The 20,790-nt window shown below is 37.9% G+C and overlaps 1 protein-coding gene across 4 annotated transcripts in view; it reads left to right on the top strand.

Annotated features, from left to right (window-relative positions):
- Positions 1-20,790, top strand: part of PHF8 (PHD finger protein 8) — an 84,446-nt gene that overhangs the window by 6,469 nt on the left and 57,187 nt on the right. For all 4 annotated transcript variants that reach the window (XM_031445123.2, XM_031445125.2, XM_010985566.3 and 1 more), the window contains 2 exons: positions 18,868-18,953; positions 19,331-19,439. In XM_031445123.2, the coding sequence (XP_031300983.1) occupies positions 18,868-18,953; positions 19,331-19,439 (195 nt within the window). The remainder of the gene's footprint in view (positions 1-18,867; positions 18,954-19,330; positions 19,440-20,790) is intronic.

The raw sequence follows: 20,790 nt of genomic DNA on the forward strand, positions 1-20,790 counted from the left end.
TCACTATGCTAAACACTTTGCATAATTATCTTTATTTAACCTCTTTTTGAGTTTTAAAATTATGAATTCAATTCATTTAATAGTTATAGAATGATTTAAACTATCTATTTTATATTAGGTATGTTGTGGTTTGTGCTTTCTAAGGAATTGATCCATTTCTTCTAAGTTGTCAAATTTTAAGTGTGTAGAATTATCTTTTTGATATCTGCAGGCTGGCCCGGTGATAATATCACATTTCATTCCTGATACTGAAAATTTGTGTTGTCCTTTTTTCTCTTTGTCAGACTTGCTAGAGGTTTGTCAGGTTTATTGATCTTTTCAAAGAACAAACTTTTTGATTATTGACTTTCTCTATTGTCTTTCTGCTTTCAATTTCACTGATTTTTGCACTTTATTATTTCCTTCCTTCTTGCTTTGGATTCATGTTGCTCCTCTTAATGTCTTGAGGTGGGAGCTTAGGTTATTGATTTGAGACTTTCTTTTTTTGAATGTAATCATTTAGTGCTATCAGTTTCACTGGTACTGATTTAGCTGTGTCCCACAAATTTTCATGTTTTCCTTTTCATGTAGCTCAGTGTAATTTTTAACTTTATCAGAGATTTCATGTTTGACCTATGCATTGTGTGGAAGTATGTTGTTTAGTTTCCAAGTGTTTGCAGATTTTCCTGTTATTCTGTTATTGATTTCTGGTTTGATTCCATGGTGGTCAGAGAATATACTCTGATTTCAGTTCCTTTAAATTTTTTAAAAATATATTTTTATTGAAGTATAGTCAGTTTATAATGTATCAATTTCTGGTGTACAGCACAATACCTCAGTAATATAGTAACATACATATATTCATTTTCATAGTCTTTTTACCCATAATTTACTACAAGATATTGAATATAGTTCCCTGTGCTATACAGTATAATCTTGTTGTCTATTTTATATATAGTAGTATCTGCAAATCTTGAACTCCCAATTTATCCCTTCCCACCCCCTTTCCCCCTGGTAGCCATAAGTTTGTTTTCTATGTGAGTCTGTTTCTGTTCTGCAAATAAGTTTGTCTTTTTTTTAGGTTCCACGTATAAGTGATATCATATGGTATTTTTCTTTCTCTTTCTGGCTTACTTCACATAAAGTGACATTCTCCAGGTCCATCCATGTTGCTCCAAATGGCATTATTTTATTTTTTATGGCCAAGAAGTATTCCATTGTATAAATATACCACAACTTCTTTATCCAGTCATCTGTCAGTGGACATTTAGGTTGTTTTCATGTCTTGGCTATTGTAAATAGTACTGCTGTGAACATTGGGGTGCATGTATCTTTTTGAATTAATGTTCCCTCTGAATATATGCACAGGAGTGGGGTTGCTGGATCATCTGGTAAGTCTATTTCTAGTTTTTTGAGGAATCTCCATACTGTTTTCCACAATGGCTGAACCAAACTGCATTCCTGCCAACAGTGTAGGAGGGTTCCCTTTTCTCCACAGCCTCTCCAGCATTTATTGTTTGTGGACTTTTGAATGATGGCCATTCTGACTGGTGTGAGGTGATACCTCATTGTAGTTTTGATTTGCATTTCTCTGATAATTAGCAATCTTGAGCATTTTTTCATGTGTCTATTGGCCATTTGTATGTCTTCATTGGAGAATTGCTTGTTTAGGTCTTATGCCTATTTTTGGATTGGGTTGTAGTTCCTTTAAATTTACTGAGGTCTGTTTTATGGCCCAGAATATGGTCTGTCTTGGTATATGTTCCATGGTCACTTGAAAAAAATGCATATCCTGCTGATGCTAGGAGTTTTCTATAAATGTTGATTTACTCCTGTTGTTGATAGTGTTGCTAAATTCTTCCATATTTTTACTTATTTTCTATCTAGTTGTTCAGTCAGTTGTTGAGAAAAGAGATATTGTAATGTCCAGCTATAATTGTTAATTTGTCCTTTCAGTTCTATCATTTGCCTCACATCTTGTAGTTTTGTTGTTTGATGCAGGTGCATTTAGGATTGCTGTGTCTTGATGGATTGACACTTTATTATGTAATGTCCTTCTCTGTCTCTGGTAATTTTCTTTGCATGGAAGTCCACTTTATATGATACTAATATAGCTACTCATGCTTTCTTTTGATTAGAGGTTACATGGTATTATCTTTTTTTAATCCCTTTATTTTTAACTGACATCATTGTATGTGAAGTGAGTTTCTTATAGACAGCATATAGTTCAGTATTATTTTTGTCCTCTCTGCCAATCTCTTTTAATTGATATATTTAGACCATATATACTTAATGCAGTTATTGATATGTTAGAGTATACATTTATCATTTCATTTTTTTTTTCCTTTTCGGGTCATTTCCTCTGTTCTTTCTGTTTTCTTCTGCCTTCCTGTGGGTTACTTAAATCTTTTCAAGAATTCCATTTTGATTTATCTATACTGTTTTTGAGTGTATCGCTTTGTAAGCTTTTTCAATACTTTCTCTAGGTATTAACGTAACTTACCACAATCAACTGGTATTGACATTTTACCAGTTTGAGTAAAAAGTAGAAACCTTATTTCCCCTTGAATTCCTTTATATTCTGCTCTTTATCTTAAATAGTTCATCTGCATACATTGAGAACCATATCATACAGTGTTAGAATTTTTGCTTCAACTGCCAAACATGATTTAGCAAACTCAAGAGGAGAAGGAAATATATTGTATGTACCCATATTTTTACTTTTTCCCTTGTTCTCTCTTCCTGATGTTCCCAAGATTCCTTCTTTTATCATTTCTTTTCTGTTTAGAGAGCTTCCTTTAGCCCGTCTTTTAGGATAGGTCTACTGGCAACAAATACTCTTGGTTTTCCTTCAATTCCTAAAGGGTCTTTTCATTTGATATCAGATTCGGGGTTTCCAGTTCTTTTCTTTCAGCCCTTGAAAACTGTTGTGCTCCTACCTTTTGGCTGCCATGGCTTCTGATGATACATCCTCTGTCATTCAAATTGGTGTTCTCCTTTAGGAAATGTCATTTTTCTCGCTCATTTCAAGATTTTTCCATTGTCTTTTGTGTTCAGGATTTTGATTATGCTATTCCTCAGCGTGGATTTCTCTGGGTTTGTCTTTTGTTTTAGTCTTACAGATTGCTGAAGCTCTGTTCATTTTTTTCAATCTATTTTCCTTCAGTTTTTTTGAGATATAATTGACATACAGTGTTGTTTAAGTTTGTGTAGCGTATAATGACTTGACTTACATATATTGTGAAATGATTTATCTTATAACTGGAAGTTTATACCTTTTGACCACCTTCATCCAGTTCTCCCACCTATACTCCCACTTCCAGAGGGTAAACACAAATCACATCATTTTTTCTATGAGTTTGGGGTTTTTTAAAAATTTCACATATAAGTGAGATCATATAGTATTTGTCTTTGTCTGAATTATTTCACTTAGCATAATGCCTTCAGGGTCTGTCCATATCGTTGCAAATGGCAGGATTTCCTTTTTTATGTTTAAATAGTACTTCATTTTTTGTGTATGTTGTGTGTGTATACACTTTTTTTATCTATTCATCTTTTGATAGACACTTAGGTTGTTCCCATTACTTGGTTATTGTAAATAAGTCTGCAGTGAACACAGAGGTGCAGATATCTCTTCGACATAGTGATTTTCTTTCAGGTATATACCTAGAAGTGGAATTACTGGATCATGTGGTAGTTTTATTAATTTTTTGAGGAACCTTCATACTGTTTTCCATAGTGACTGCACCCACCACTTGCAAACTGCACAAGGGTTCCCTTTTCTCCATGTTCTCACCAACACTTGTTATCCCTTGTCTTTTTGATAATAAGCCATTGTAACAAGTGTGAGGTGATAGGATATCTCATTATGGTTCTGATTTGTATCTCCTTGATGACTAGTGATGTTGAGCACCTTTTCAGGTACCTGTTGGCCATTTTTATGTCTCCTTTATAAAAATGTCTATTCTGTTTCTTTGCCCATTTGTAACCAGACTTTTTTTGCTATTAAGCTGTGTATTTAATGTGTTTTGAATATTAACCCCTTATTTAATATATGATTTACAAGTGTTTTTTTTCCCATTCCATAAGTTACATTTCATTTTGATGATTTATTTTTTTGCTGTGCTGAAACTTTTTAGTTTGATATGGTCAAGGTAAATTTTTGATTTATTTTTGGTATTATTTATTTTTTATTCTGTTGCTTGTGCTTTAGGTGTCATATCCAAAAAATCATTGCCATGACCCATGCTTAGGACCTTTTTTCCTATGTTTTGTTTTAGGAGTTTCATGGTTTTAGGTCTTACATTTAAGTCTTTAATCCATTTCGAGTTAGTTTTTGTGAATGGTGTAAGTCAGGAGTCTAGTTTCATTCTTTTACATGTGAATATCCAGTTGTCCCAGCACCATTTATTAAAGAGACTGTCTTCTCCATTGAGCAGTTTTGGCTTCTTTGTCAAGTATTAGTTGATCCTGTATGCATGGGTATATTTATGGGCTTTTGATACTGTTCCATTGGTCTATGTTTTGATTACTATAACTTTATAATATAGTCTGAAATCGAGAAATGTGATGCTTCCCAGTTTGCTGTTTCTCAGGATTCCTTTGAATTTGAAGATTTTTTTTTCTGCTTCTGTAAAAATATATCACTGGAATCTTGATAAGGATTATTTTGAATCTATAGATGGTTTTGGGCAGTATGGACACTTTAACAATATTAACTCTCCCAATCCATGAAGACTGGGTATCTTTCCATTTCTTTGTGTTTTCTTCAATTTCTTTCATTGGTATCTTACAGTTTTCAGTGTAGAGATCTTTCATCTCCTTTGTTAAATTTATTCCTAAGTATTTTATACTTTTTGATGCTGTTGTAAATGGGACCATTTTCTTTTTCATATAATTTGTTTTTAGTTTATAGAAATGCTCCTGATTTTTGCATGTTAATTTTGTATCCTGCAACTTTACGGAATTCATCTATTAGATCTCAAGTTTTTTTGGTGGATTTTTTAGGATTTTCTATATATAAAATCATGTTATCTGCAAATAGAGATAATTTTACTTCTTTCTTTCCAATTCTGATCCCTTTTTTTCATTGCCTGATTGCTCTGTTTGGGATTTCCAGTGCTCTGTTGAATAGAAATGGTGAGTGGGCACCCTTGTCCCTGATCTTAGAGGAAAAGCTTTCAGCCATTCACCACTGAATCTGATGTTGGCTGTGGGCTTGTCATACATGGCCTTTATTATGTTGAGGTATGTTCCTTCTATGCCCCATTTTTTTGATGTTTTTTAATCATGAATTGATGTTGAATTTTGTCAGATGCTTTTTCCACATCTTGTTTTGAGATGATTTTTTCTTTTATTCTTAATATGATAACCTTTATCAATTTGCTTATGTTGAACCATATTTGCATTTCAAGGATAAATCTCATTTGATCATGGTGTTTCCTTTAATGTGCTAATGAATTGGGTTTGCTAGTAATTTATTGAGCATTTTTGCATCTGTATTTATCAGGAGTATTGGCCTATAGTTTTCTTTTCTTGTAGTGTCCTTATCTGGCTCTGGTATCAGGATAATGCTGGCCTAATAAAAAATGAGTTCAGAAGTGTTCTCTCCTCTTTGATTTTTTTGAAGAGTTTGAGAAAAATTGGTGAAATTCTTCATTAAATGTTTGGTAAGACTCACAAGTAAAGCCATCTGGTCCTGGGCTTTTCTTCATTGGGAGTTTTTTTAAATTAATGATTCAATCTCCTTATGAGTAATTGGTCTCTTCAGATTTTCTGATTCTTCCTCATTCTTGGCAGGTTGTATGTTTCTAAGAATTTATATATTTCTTGTAGGTTGTCCAGTTTGTTGGCTTATAGTTTTTCATACTTCAGCCTATTTTCTTTCTGTTGTTCAGATTGGGTAATTTCTATTGTTCTATCTTCAAGTTTACTATTTTTTTCCTCTGTTGTTTCCATTCTGCAGTTGAGCCCATGCAATGAATTTTCATTTAAGTGATTGTTTTTTTTTTTAATTGTCATTAGCTCTTTTCTGTATCTTCTATTTCTTTGCAGAGATTCTATTTTTTTTTGTTAACACTTTGTACTTATTCATTTGTTTCAGGCCTGTTCACTGAAGCATTTTTGTGGTTGTTCCTTTAAAATCCTCGTCAGATAATTTTAACATCTGTATCATTTCATTGTTGAGATTATTGATTTTCTTTGCTCTTCAGGTTGTGATTTTCCTTGTTCTTGATATGATGAGTGATTATTTTCATTGTTTATTGAATATTTTGGGTATTATGAGATTCTGGATATTATTATGTCTAATTGTTTTTGCAGGCCTCTTCCGACAGTGCACTTCAGTGGCTGGGGAAGCGGGTACTACTTCATTACTGCCAGGTAGAAGTGGAAGTCCAGGTTTCCCACCTTGCTCTCTGTTGGCACTCACTACCTCAGATCCTACTGCTGTCTCTAGTCAAGCTGCCCTCTTTCCATCATTCAGAGTCATCTTACTTTTTTTTGTATATAACATCCAAGATTTTTAGTTGTCCTTAGTGGGTGAAGTGTGTTTACTTCATTGTTCCAGAACCAGAAGTGACCAGTTAATCTTTACAATAGCTCTTTGGAGCTATTATTTTCTCTCATGAGGCTAAATAACTTGCCCAAAGCTACAAAGCCAGTTAGTTGCTCAACTATGAGCCAAACCTCGGTCTCTGGGACTCTTACTATAGGATATGATACTATAGATAGTATAAAGCACTGTTCAGGTTAAGCCATTTTCAAGATGTTGTGGAAGACAGAGAAAATCTGGCTTATAACTCACACATGCTCTACATTTTTGTTCCAAGTGAGATCAGGTTAAAGTGAACAATCCCCCCCTTTTTTTTTTTTGAAGCAGCAGAAGGGTAGCCCACAGCTTAGGAGTGTGTAGCAAAGGGAAAGTCTAGGATTCATATTTAGGGTTTACTAGACATAATGTATGGGCTTTAGAAGCCCTGCCCTGGAGAAAGTCTTGTAGGGTGTGGAGTTAGAAGAATCAGAAGGACAGCCCACTCTGTCAGGGCTCATAGGATGTCTCTTGGAGAGGCATTTTTTCCATAATTTTTTTTTAATAATTATAGATGCAAAGGAGGTTGCAAAAATGTATGGGGAGGGCCTTTGTACCTTTACCCAGTTTCCTCCATGGTGATACTGTAACTATAACTATAGTATAATATCAAAACCAGGAAACTGACCTTAGTACAATCCACCAATCTTATCCCAACTTCATCAGTTTTACACAAACTCATTTGTGTGTGTATGTGTATTTAGTTCTATACAGTTTTATCACATTTGTAGATTCATGTAACCACAACAATCAGAATATAGAACTGTTCCTTCAACAGTGGGGTAGCAATTTTTGCCCCAGCCCACCTAGAAGAAATTTGGAATGGTGAACATGTACCAAAGGATGGGTGGTCAGTGTCCAAGAGGAGGGTCAGGAAAATTCAGATCAGAAGCTCTGATAGGCATGATGCCCAGGACTGCGTTATAGGAGCTAAATGAAAATCTGCTTTGGAAGTACAGGCACCATGGTGAAAACATGGCTTGGGAGCCAGAGAAACCTGGCTTGGAATCATAGCTCTTCCATTTACTAGCCCTGTTGCCTTAGGGCAGTTCATTTCATCTCTCCAAGCTTCTGCTTTTTCAGCTTTATTTATTTTAAAATTTTTAAAAAATTGAAGTATCATTTATATACAATATTGTATTAGTTTCAGGTGTGCTTTCTCAGCTTTAAAACAAAGGATACATATTTTATATAGTTGTTGTGAGGATTAGTAAGAGAATGTCTGCAAAGCACCTAGCACAGTCCTGGCACATAGTAGATACTCAATTCTGGCTGTCACCTATAACATTCATGCAATAAGGGTTTATTGAATATTAATTGTTTCCTAAGGAGTGAGTTAAGAACTGTGTGAGATAGAGATAAATAAGACATAGCTGTGACCTTTAGATTAGCTCAGGCTAGAAAACAAGATGGATTCATTCATTTATTCACTCATTTATATGCTCACTTGTTCATAGATATGTGATATGTGCCAGGCATTGTTCTAGATAATTGGAAGGTGGGATACAGCAGTGAACGTGAGACAGTAAACTAACAGGTAAATATATAATGTGTCAAGTGCTAGTAAGTGGTATAGAGATAGGTAAAGCAGGGTGAAAAGATGTGCCACCGCCAGGGCTGGGGACATGATTATTTTATATAGGGTGATTATGGATGGGTAACACATGAGCAGAGGCCTGAAGGAAAGTGAGGGAGGGAACCATGCTGGTAAGACGGGGAAGAGTGTTCCAGGTATAGGCAATAAGGGACCTGAGTTGGGAGCATGCCTTGCATGTTGCCATTCCAGTCACAGCAAAGACACCAGTGGTACAGGACAGAGTGAGGGGAAAGTAGTAGAGGCTGATGGTAGGAACTGAGGGGTGCAGATCATATACGGCAGTGATTCTCCAAGTAGGATCAGCATCACCTGGGAACTAGTTAGGCAGATTCTTGCATCCTACCCTAGACCTACCAAATCAGAAACTTTGGAGGTGGGGTCTAGGAATCTGTGGTTTAACAAGCCCTCCAGGTGATTCTGATGCACACTAAAGTTTGAGAACCACAAGTATAGGGCCATATGGGCCATTATAAATACTTGGTTTTCACTCCAGGTGGGATGGGAGCCACAGAAGGGTTTTGAGCAAAGGAGAGTTGTAATCTGGTTTAGGTTTTGGCTGTTGTGAGGACAGACTCGAGGTGAGGAGTAAGGGATGAAGCAGGGAGAGTTGGGGGATTCCTCTAGGTCATTATTCCTTAAAGTGTGGTCCCTGCACCAGCAGCATCAGCATCACCTGGAACCTTGTTAGAACTACACATTTATGGGCCCCACTCCAGACCTACTAAATCAAGATCTCTGGAGATGAGGCCTAGGGATCTGGCTTAACAAGCCCTCCAGGTGTTTCTGATGTTCCTTAACATTTGAGAAACAGTGGTCTAATTAGGCAATGGTGGCTTGGACTAGAGTCAGTGGTGATGAGAAGTGGTTGGGTTTTGAATATATATTGATAAGTAGGATTTGCTGACAGATTGGATTGGGTTGTGAAAGGACTCAAGGATGACTCAATTTTGAGAAGTTTTGGTATACGGGGAACAGAGTAATGGGGCAGTGACAGAAGGGGTCAAAGAGGATTTTTTGTTTGGTTGGATTTTGCGGGAGATAGAGATTGCCTGTTTACGTGCACGTCAGCGCATATGGAGTGATTCTGTTGTTGCATCCAGAATTTAGTGAAGCCTGTTATTAGCAAACTTATGTGCCAGGGACTGGGTAAGCCAAAAAAGAAACTTACCAGGGGCACCGAAACTTGCTCAGTGTCCTTTACACTCCTCCAAGTCCTATGTGCCTGGAGGCAGAGGGGCCACTGGTTCGAATAATGGGTGCCTCAGCCTCTTAGGGATGGTCCAGCCCTGTTTTTATAGATTGTGCTTGGCCTGATCAAGGTTGTTTCAGGAAACCAGAAATTGACTTGGATTTTTCTGATATTTTTTAATAAGGAAGAAAGGTAAAATATGCTCTTTTCCCTCTTTATGTATGAATGAAGATACTGTTTTTCAATGCATGGGTGGTGACAGGACCTGACTCTTTGGGCACCCTCAGAGAGCAGAGGTTGAGCAGATAAGCCAGACAGGATCCTGAGCAACCTTGTCATCTCTCAAGCTTCTCCAGTCCTCAGCGCCCAACTCAGTTCCACACCCCTGGAAGAATTGAATGCTCACTTCTGTGTTCTCATAGCACTTGACTACTAATAACCCGACATTATATTCTAGTTACATATTGTAGTGGTGTAGTAAAGTCACACAGATCTGAGTTTTTATCCTGCTCTGCTACTTAATTAGTTTTGTAATGACCAAAAAGTTACTTAACCACTCAATTTCTCATCTGTTAAATTAGAATAATATTAATAATGATGATAGCTTATACTTATGTGCCAGGTACTCTCAGTTCTTTACCTATTTTAGCTCATTTAAGCCTAACAACTCTATGAGGAAGGGTACCATTAATACTCTCATTTTATAGATGCAGAAACTGAGGCATAGCAAGATTAAAGAAATTGACTAAGTTCATGCAGCTAGTAAGTGGCAGAGGTGAGATTTAAACCTAGGCAGTTTGGCTCCCAAGTCTGTACTTTTAAACTCTGTGCCTCTGAATACTGAAGAATGTCCTGATTTGCTGTGGAGATTGAATGTGATAATATATGTGTGATTCATAGGTTAGTTTTCCCCTCGGTTCCTTTTATGCAGGCTTCAAATTCACTCACCACCCCCTTATCCTACTTTATTTACTTCTAGCACTTACAAAACTGTTTTGTCACCACATGTCTGTCTCCCCCTCTAGAATGTACACTCCATGAAGGCAGTAGGTATTTTCAATCAATATTTATTGAATTTATGCGCTAACTTACATACCAGTACTGATTGAGTGCCTACCATGTGCCAGGCTCTGTGGTGCACTTTGGGGATAATTCATCTTAATCTTGAGACCTGGTGCTGTGATAATTGTCCTCTTCACTAAGGAAGCAAAATAGCATTTAGGATTCTGGGTCCCAGGTGATAATTATTGAGACAGTGTAGCCAGAAGCCTGATTTTCATCCATATGCCTTCCTGATGTGAGAAGTTAATCTACCCCAATAAATGTTTGTTGAATTGGGTTGAATAATAAATAAAGCAAGACTGGGAGATAGATGAGGTGAGGACTTGTGAGCTAGGTAGCTGCTGTCTGCTGTATGTAGTGGGGGCAGATAGCAAGTAAATGGGCAGTTGCAAGTCTACAGGGTAAGTGCTGAACTAGGGATAGTGTATGGGGGGGGGGTGCCACGGCAATAGGGAAGAGGAAGAGAAGAAATGTGCTAGGCATAGGGAGCCACATGTGATGAGACCCAGAGACCAGAAGAAGCATAGCAGTGAGAGTCCAGCTGGCTTTTTAGAGCAGGGCTTGCTTCATGGGCATGTGACCACTATAGTCACATGCAGCCTCATATTCGGAAGGGGGCCCCATGTCCATGGTTGAAGTTTAGTGCTCTGTGGTTGTTGTCTTGAAATTCTAAATAATTTTACCTTTGACTTTATGTTTTGTATGTGAGGTCCAATAGGATGAGTGTGTCCTGGGGACTTAGAGCTTTAGCTCACCTGTGGTCCTATGTCTTGCTGCCTCCCTGAAGAGGTTCTCAGCTGGCTACCTGGGTTGCTGGGCCTGGGTGCAGGTGCCAGAGAGTCAGGCTTAGGTGCATGTACCCTGTTCACTGAATTACAGGGCATGGCCCCTGAGTGCCTGTGACGGCCTGCACTCGCCCCTTAAGCATCCCTGTGCCCAAGGGAGCGTGACAGTAGGTAGCAAATAAAAAGCCCCATGACAAGTTGAGAGATCATGGAAGAGAGAAAAAAGCTTTTCTGGGGAGGACGGGTCAACAAGGGGCCTCTGATTTTCATTTGCACCAGCCCCACACATTATGTAGCCAATGCTGTGTATGAGAGGCAAGAGGTGAGGCCTTTTAAGCCATGTTAAATTTATACTTTACCTTAAGAAAAATAGGAAGCATGTGAGGGGTTTTGAGCAAGGGTTGACAGGATCAAATTTGTGTTTTAAAAATCATCTCTTTGGCTGTAGTGTGGAGGGCCATTTGGGTGAGGACAAGATAGAGATCAGGAGCCCAGTTAGGAGGACAGGACAATAATCCAAATTAGAGGTAATAATGGCCTTGATTAGGGGAGGGGCAGTGAGGATGACAGGGCATAATTGATAGCCACTTAGGAAATAGAATTGGTAGGACATGGTGATTACTTGGATGATAATAGCATCACATACAGAGCACTTACTGTGTACCAGGCACTATTCTAAACACTTTATGTAAATTAATTCATTGACTTTTGAGAGCAACTTTATGATACACATAAAATTTTTATCCCCACCTTAGAGAAAGAAACTGAGGCACAGAGAGGTTAAGTAACTTGCCCAAGATCCCACAGCTAGTTAAGTGGAAGGTACAGCTAGGATGTAAACCCAGGCAGTCTGGCCCTAACTAAAGTCTAAGTTCTTGATGATTGAACACCTACTTAGGGTATAGTGGAGGGAAAGGGTGAGAGACAAGTCACCAGTGGCTGTCAGGTTTCCGGCTTAAACACCTGGTGAGATTATGGTTCCAATTTAGAGAAGGAACAGGTTGAGGGGCAGGCAGGGGGAGAAGTTGAATTTGGACATGTTAAATTTGAAGTATGTAAGTGGGCTATCCAGTAGAAATATCCAGGAGGCATTTTGATGGAGGGGTCTGAAACTCAGCAGAGATCTGGCTTGCAGCTATAGGTACATAGAGGGCACATGGAGTCCTGGGAGTGAGTGAGACCAATGAGGAAAAGTAAGGAGAGAAGAGTGTCCAGGCAAGGGGACCTAAGAAAGGTCAACATTTAAGGAGTGGGCAGGAGAAAAAGAGTGCACTGGGAAACAGAAGGAGGAGCAGCCAGAGACATAATTAAGATCACATCACATCCCTGCTCATAATCCTCCTGTGTATTTCGCCCAGTTCTTCATTCAGGAAAAGCCAAAGTCCTTTATGATGGCCTGCAAGACCCTACTGCATGAGCCCATTATCTTTCTGACCTGTTATTGTTCCCCTTCCTCTCTCTGTTCCAGAACACTATCCTTCACCCTATCACTTCAATAATCTAGGCACACTCCAGCCACAGGGCTTTTGTACTTGCTGTTCTAATTGGGATGCTCTTCCCTCATATACACATGGCTTACGCCCTTACTTTCTTCAGGTCTTTATTCAGAAGTCATTTTGTCAGTGAGTCCTTCCCTGGCTTCCCTACCTAAAATTTCAATACCATTGTCATTCTCCTCACCAACCACTGTGTGTGTGTGTGTGTACTTATGTACACATGTGTACATGTTCCCCTTCCTGTTTTATTTTTCTACTTAGTTCTTTTCACTATCTAACATACCATAATATTTCACTGATTACATTGATTTATCTTATTTCTTGTCTGTTTCCCTCACTAGAATGTCAGCTCCATGGGGGCAGGAATTTTTGTATGCTTTGTTCTGTTTCTTTGTCTCTCCCGGCATGTAGACCAGGGCCTTTAAGATGTTTATTAAATGTTATCTGGAGGAATGGACACCAGGTAAATGGGGTGTTAGGGAAGTCAAGGGTAGAGAGTTTGTCAGGTAGAGAGAGCACAGGGTCGGCACTGTGGTAATGCTGCTGGGAGGTCAGGTGAGATAAAGGAGAGAAGTACTAATTGCATTTATCAATACGGAGGCCAGAACATCAGAGAGATCTGTTTTAGAGGAGGTGAGGACTACAATCAGCAGCAGCGGGTGAGAAAGAATATACAGCAACTTGAAAATTTTTTTATAGGTTTGGCCCTGGCAGAACATCTCTGGATACTACCGGGTGACTAGGAACAGGAGGGAGACTTCACTGTATATACTTCTGTACCTTTTGAGTTTCATAAAATGTGTAACTGATACCTATTTAAATAAAAGTCATTATGAAACTGTGTAATTTTAAACAAAGAAGATATTTAGCTGTGAAATAGCAGAGAGGGGCAGACAGGAGGGAGGGGGATCTTGTCTTTTTTACCTCTAAAGATCAGGAAGCTTGTTTAAATGCTGTTGTGAAGAAGGTAGAAGGGAGAGATTGAAGATACTACAGAAAGAAGGGATAATTTATTGAGATGGTTAAAAAAAAATGTGACCCAGGTGGAAAAGCTGACTTTACAAAGAAGGAAAGATAGTTCTTTTGTTGTAACAGTAGGAAAAACGGGTACAGAAGGAGGTGGATTTGGTGTGGGAAGTTGAGGTAGTTCCCATCTGATTATTTCATTTTGTCTAAGTAGGAGACAGAGTTATTTGCTGAGAGAGAAGAGAAAGGTCATGAGGTCAAGGATTTGAAATAGCCACTGTGGCTAATGGGGGAAGAGAACTGAGCAGCAAAGTATATGATTATCAAGCAGCATGACCCAGATATTGTTTTAACTAGACTTTATTTTTTAGAGTAGTTTTAGGTTCATAGCCAAATTGAGTAGAAGGTACAGAGATTTCCCGTATGCCTCCTGCCCCCACATGCATAGCCTCCCCTCTTATCAACATCCCCCGCCACCAAAGTGGAACATTTGTTACAATAGATGAACCTACATTGACACATGATTATCACCCGAAATCCATAGTTTACATCAGGATTTTTTTTTAATTTTTTATTTTTTTAACATTTTTTATTGATTTATGATCATTTTACAATGTTGAATCAAATTCCAGTGTAGAGCACAATTTTTCAGTTATACATGAACATACATATATTCATTGTCACATTTTTTTCTCCGTGAGCTACCATAAGATCTTGTATATATTTCCCTGTGCTGTACAGTTAAATCTTGTTTATCTATTCTACAATTTTGAAATCCCAGTCTATCCCTTCCCACCCTCCGCCCCCTTGGCAACCACAAGTTTGTATTCTATGTCTATGAGTCTATTTCTGTTTTGTATTTATGCTTTGTTTGTGTTTTTTTTTTTTTTAGATTCCACATATGAGCGATCTCATATGGTATTTTTCTTTCTCTTTCTGGCTTACTTCACTTAGAATGACATTCTCCAGGAGCATCCATGTTGCTGCAAATGGCGTTATGTTGTCAGTTTTTATGGCTGAGTAGTATTCCATTGTATAAATTTATACAATATTTATACAATTTATACAAAGGATTTATTCTTGATATTGTCCATTCTGTGGGTTTGGACAAATGTATAATGACTTGTACCCACCATTATATCTTTTTAATAATACAGAGAATAGTTTTACTGCTCTAAAAATCCTCCGAGCTCTGCCTATTCATCTCTCTTTCCCCCTTAACCCTTGGGAATCACTCATCTTTTTCCTGTCCCCATAGTTTTGCCTTTTCCAGAATGTCATATAGTTGGAATCATAATATGTAGCTGGATCAGCTTCCTTCACTTAAGCTTCTTCCATATCTTCATGGCTTACTAGCTCATTTCTTTTTAGCACCAAGTAATATTCCATTGTCTGGATGTACCACAGGTTTATCTGTTCACCTACTGAAGGACATCTTGGTTACTTCCAAATTTTGGCGATTATGAATAAAGTTGCTATAAACATCTGTGTGCAGGAGTTTGGGTCGACATAGTTTTCAGTTACTTTGAGTAAGTGCCAACGACTGCAGTTGCCAGATGGTATGGTAAGAGTGTGTTTAGTTTTGTAAGAAACTGACAAACTGTATTCCAAAGTAGCTGTACCATTTTGTATTCCCACCTGCAGAGAATGGGAGTTCCTGTTGCTCCACCTCCTCACCAGCGTTTGGTGTTGTCAGTGTTCTAGATTTTGGTTATTCTGATAGGTGTATAATGATATCTTCTTGTTTCCGTTTGCACTGTCCTAATGACATATGATGTGGAGCACCTTTTCATGTACTTATTTACCATTTGTATACTTTCTTTGGTAAGGTGTCTGTTCAGAATTTTTGCCCATTTTTAATTAGGTTCATTTTCTTATTGTTGAATGTTAAGAGTTCTTTATATATTTTGGATGCTAATCCTTTATACGTTGTTCGGAAATATTTACTCCCAATCTTTGGCATGTCTTTTCATTCTCTTGACAATGTTTCACAGAGCAGATTTTTAATTTTAAAGAAGTCCAGCTTATAAATTCTCATTTTTCATGGATTATGCCTTTGGTGTTGCATTTTAAAAAAAAGTCATTGCCAAACCCCAGGTTATCTAGATTTTCTCCTGTGTTATCTTCTAGGAGTTTTATAGTTTTGCATTTTACATTTAGGTCTATGATCCATTTTGAGTTCTGTTTTTTGTGAAGGGTTTAAGGTCTGTGTCTAATTTCATTTGTCTGCATGTCCAGTTGTTCCAGCACCATTTGTTGAAAAGACTATGTTTGCTCCATTATATTACCTTTGCTCCTTTGTCAAAAATCAGTTGACTATTTATGTTGATCTATTTCTGGGCTCTCTGTTCTGTTCTCTTGGTCTATTTGTCTGTTCTTTCATCAATACCACACTGTCCTGATTACTGTAGCTTTATAGTAAGTCTTCAGGTTAGGTAACATTAGTCTTCCAACTTTGATCTTTTTCTTAAATGTTGTGTTGGTTATTCTGTGACTCAGATATTTTGGATGGTGTGAATTTATTGTGGCACCAATCCAGTGGGTGATTTTTCTCTAGCCGTGTCCACTGGTCCAGTGTTATGTAGTTGGAATGAGCCAGGGTTGCGATTTGCAAAGTGAGTTGAGGATATCTAAGAGAATGTTTGAAGTGAGGAATGCTGGAATCTATGAATTAGATAGGGAAGAAGGGTGAAGTCAACAGTAGTTGTGAACAGGTGCAAAGTAGGATCAAGGGAGTTTGAGGGCAAAGAACAGGTGTAATGAATGAGAGCTAGATGGGTGTACTTGTGATCAGAGGGTGTGATGTCTGCATTTCATAATTCAGAAGTGGAACAATTGCAAATGTTGACAGGGTCTAAGGGATGGCCATTAGAGCTGGTATCTTCATTTGGGAGTGGAGGCAGCAGTCTCTGAAGATGAGGAGGTCAGTGAGCTAAGAGGCTGGGATGTTAGGCCTCTATAGCCATACTAATGTCACATGGGAGGTTGGCAGGACTTGGGATGGAGAGGAATCTATGGGCAGGTTCTTCAGTGAGTGAAGGGGATATGTTGGGGAGATGAGTAGCTGACACTGAAGAGGAGTGAGAAGAGGTATGACTGGATGATAGGAAACTCAGAGGAGTAGATCTTACACAAAGTTAGCAGAGAGATGATCTCAAAGTCTCACTGGAAAGTGAGAGGGACATCAACGCTCAGCCCAGCCCTCAGTTATAAGGGTCTGGAAGAATGTACAGCTTCTACCTGACAGGGTTCTAACACAATGCTTCTTAGACTTTCTTTGGTAAAGGACCAGGGTTTTTAAAATTTCCAATCCATAAAATTTCTAATCCTTAATTTTTATGTTACAAAAGGATTGATTGGTGGTGGTATAGAGAAAGTGGTTTTCCTGTAGGAGAAACTGTATTCAGTTAAGCTAGAAAGGTGAAGGGGTTGGTTGAAGGGGACGTGAATGCAGAGGGGTTTGTTTACCAAGGAATGGGGTTGCTGGAGGTACAACAGAAAAGTTGGGAAAGTTGATGAGCAGTGGAGGTTTGGGATGGAGAAAGCACATAGCTATATGGGATGAAAGTTCAGGAGAGGGAGATGACTGGAGGGGTTACTTCTTCAGCAGTATCCAAGGGTAACAGAGGTGTGAGACCAAAAGCATGTAGTCCAGGGAAGCAAGTTAATAGTACAAGATCAGGGGATATATTTAAAGAAGGTTTAGGCCGTTGAAGGGTGAAAAAATAATATGAGCTATCACTTACTGACTATGCACCAGATTCTGCTCACTGTGCTAGGCATTTTATACACATTATCTGAGTCCGTAAAAATCCTTACCAAGTTGATGGTAATGTCCCCAATTTATTGCAATGGGTTTACAAGCAAGGATTAGCAGTCAGGAAGGTAGTTGTGGTCCTAATACCAGGAAGTCAGTTTGAGAGCATGGACTTAGCCAAAACAGTTGGAGGTCTGTCTAATTTTTATGCTACCTGCTGTGTGCGGCTAAGCAAAGGTTTTAGTAGTTGTATCTTAGCCAGAGGTTACTTGGAGGGCTGTTGATGACATCTTCAGTGAGGAAGTGTTTAAATTTTGTGAGATTATCACCTCACATACATGCAAACTCAAATTTTCAAAATTAAATAAATCTTTTTCAGACATTACAATATGACATTAGTAGCACATGTTCATGTAGAAAATTAGAAAATACAGGTAAGGAAGAGTATAATGTGCTGTAATCCTTTACTCAGAGGGAACCACTGTTGACTATAAAATACTCTTCTCATTCAACAAAGTAAATAGCTCAGTAAAGTTTAAATTTTTTTAAACATTTTTTTGAGTTATAGTCATTTTTCAATGTTGTGTCAAATTCCAGTGTAGAGCACAATTTTTCAGTTATACATGAACATACATATATTCTTTGTCACATTTTATTTTCTCTGAGCTACCACAAGATCTTGTATATATTTCCCTGTGCTATACAGTATAATCTTGTTTATCTGTTCTACATATGCCTGTCAGTATCTACAAATTTTGAACTCCCAGTCTGTCCCTTCCCACCCCACTCCCCACTGGCAACCACAAGTTTGTATTCTATGAGTCTGTTTCTATTTTGTATTTATGTTCTTTTAGATTCCACATATGAGCGATCTCATATAGTATTTGTCTTTCTCTTTCTGGCTTACTTCACTTAGAATGACATTCTCCAGGAACATCCATGTTGCTGCTTAAGTTTTTGATTATATGTTGAAATAATAGTTTAGATGTACTGGTTAAATAAAAAATTACTAAAATTAGTTTCACTTGTTTCTTTTTGCCTTTTTAATGTGGTTTTTAGGACATTTAAAATTACATATTCAGCTCACATATTTCTGCTGGACAGCATTACTCTAAAGTCTCTTCCAGCTTTGACCTTTCTGAGTCTTAATGAAGCTTTACTATCTGTACATTTTTAGTTCTGTCATAATTATTTTAGACCAGTGAGATCCAGTAGAACTTTTTTGCATTGATGAAAAAGTTAGATTATCTGCCCAGTATGGTAACCTCTAGCCACATGTGGCTACTGAGCACTTGAAATGTAGCTAGTGTCATGGAGGAACTGCTTTTAAAATTTTACTTATTTTGAATTAATTTAAATGTAAATAGCTGTGTGTACTGGACAGCACATGTATACTGGACCTTATGAAAAAATTTCCATAAACCTTGGCTGGTTTTCTCTTTTCTAGTTGTGTTGGTGTTGAAGAGGAGAAGGCTGCTGATATTGACCTCTACCACTGCCCTAATTGTGAGGTCTTACATGGACCCTCCATCAGTAAGTAGATCTTGAGGTTTTTAAGAGAAGGTGGTCCAGAGGGGAGACAAAGCAAAGGAAGCTTGGAAGGGAGGTTGTCTTTGTCTGAGTGCTTCAAATTTGTCTCCCTTAGGAAATAGCAGAAGCCTGTGTAGGCCCTGCCGGCCAGCAGCTGCTCCACTGAGGGGGCAGAAATGCAGAGCTTCACCTCCCTCCCTTCCTTAGGAATTCCCCAGAGAAAGCACCTATCCTCCCCAGGAATTTTCCTGAGTCTGTGAGGGCCTTCTTGACTCCAGATGCTCCAAGGGGTTGTTAGATTGGATCTAACAGAGGCCTTTGCTCTTGGAACCATAGCGCATGGCCATTCTGACTCGCAGTCTCATTTTTTTCTGGCTTAGTGAAAAAACGCCGTGTATCTTCAAAAGGCCATGATACACACAAGGGGAAGCCAGTGAAGACTGGAAGCCCAACATTCATTCGAGAGCTCCGGAGTAGGACCTTTGACAGGTGAGGACCCCAACTCCAAAGGCCAGTGAATGCCAGGGCTCGGGGAAGCTGGGACCCATCTCTCTTTCCTGCTGCCCCACTAGGTGCCTCCCTCATTTGGGGGTGTCTGCAGGGCTCTGTGTGTTCCCTCTGGGGAGGGATCTTCTGTTTTAGTCGGTTTCTGAGAAACATTGTCAGAGTTTCATTTGATGTACAGAGTATGCTAAGGTCCACTTGAAAAAATTCTTAGTAGTGGGCAGTTTTTGCCTAAGTCCGGAGATGATACATGCCAAGAGAGAATGCTATAGGAGGAGTCTTAAAGATCAGAAAGTTTAATTCTCTCATTGTAGAGAAGAGGAAACTCTAAAAAAAAAATTGAGTGGTCATGTGTTTCTTTTACAATCAAGAAAATTTTTTTTCCTTTAAAAAATTAAGATGTTTATTGAGCAAAAGAGTAAGTTAGAGAAATTAATACAGTATTCTCTTTTGCATAGTTTTTAATTTTTTTGACCATTTTCAGCTTTCCTGGAATTGAAGTGTTATTTAGGATTAAAGTGTTTCTTCAACTTAATAATTATTTTTGTTTTTTTTATTTATAGGCTGTGAATCTGCTTTCTACCCTAAACCCTTCAGGTCCTCTCTCCAAAGCCAACCAATTTCTTGTGCATTCTTTCAGAAAGTTTTTGCTTAAACAAAAACATGTATCTGTGTGTGTGTGTTCCTCTTCTTTTATTAAAAAACACAAGCAGAAACACTATATTTTTCTGCATTTTGCTTTTTAAAAAAACTCAATTATATATCTTAGAGATCAATCCATAACAGCACATACAGATATTCTTCATTATTTTTTATAGGTGTTTAGTATTCCACTGTATGGATATATGATTTATTTAACCAATCCTCTATTTAAACTGATTCTAGTATTTTGCCATTGAAAAAAAAGTCTTCATACATAAGTTTTTGCATATGTGTAGATTTACTACTTGAAAGTGAAATTATCCAAAAAAAAGTGAAAAGTCAAAGAGTATATGCTTTAAAATTGTTTATAAATATTGCTAGATTGTTTCTAAAGTGGCTGTCCTATCTCATACTCCCACTAGACAATGTATTAGGGTGCCTATTTCCCTAAATACGGCTGAAACTGTTTATTACCAAACTTTTTTGCCTTTCTGATAAGGTAAAAAATGAGATTTCATCATTTCCACTTACATTTCTTTAGTTATGAAGGAAGCATGTTTATTTTTGTACATTTATAAGTCATCTTTATTTTTCTCTGTTAACTAACTGCCTGCTTATGTTGTTTGACAGTTTTTCTGTTGGATTACTGCCTATTTCTTACTGATTTATAATAGCTTTCCATGTAGAAAATTTT

The sequence above is a fragment of the Camelus dromedarius genome, chromosome X (genome assembly GCF_036321535.1).
Source record: "Camelus dromedarius isolate mCamDro1 chromosome X, mCamDro1.pat, whole genome shotgun sequence".
NCBI lineage: Eukaryota > Metazoa > Chordata > Mammalia > Artiodactyla > Camelidae > Camelus > Camelus dromedarius.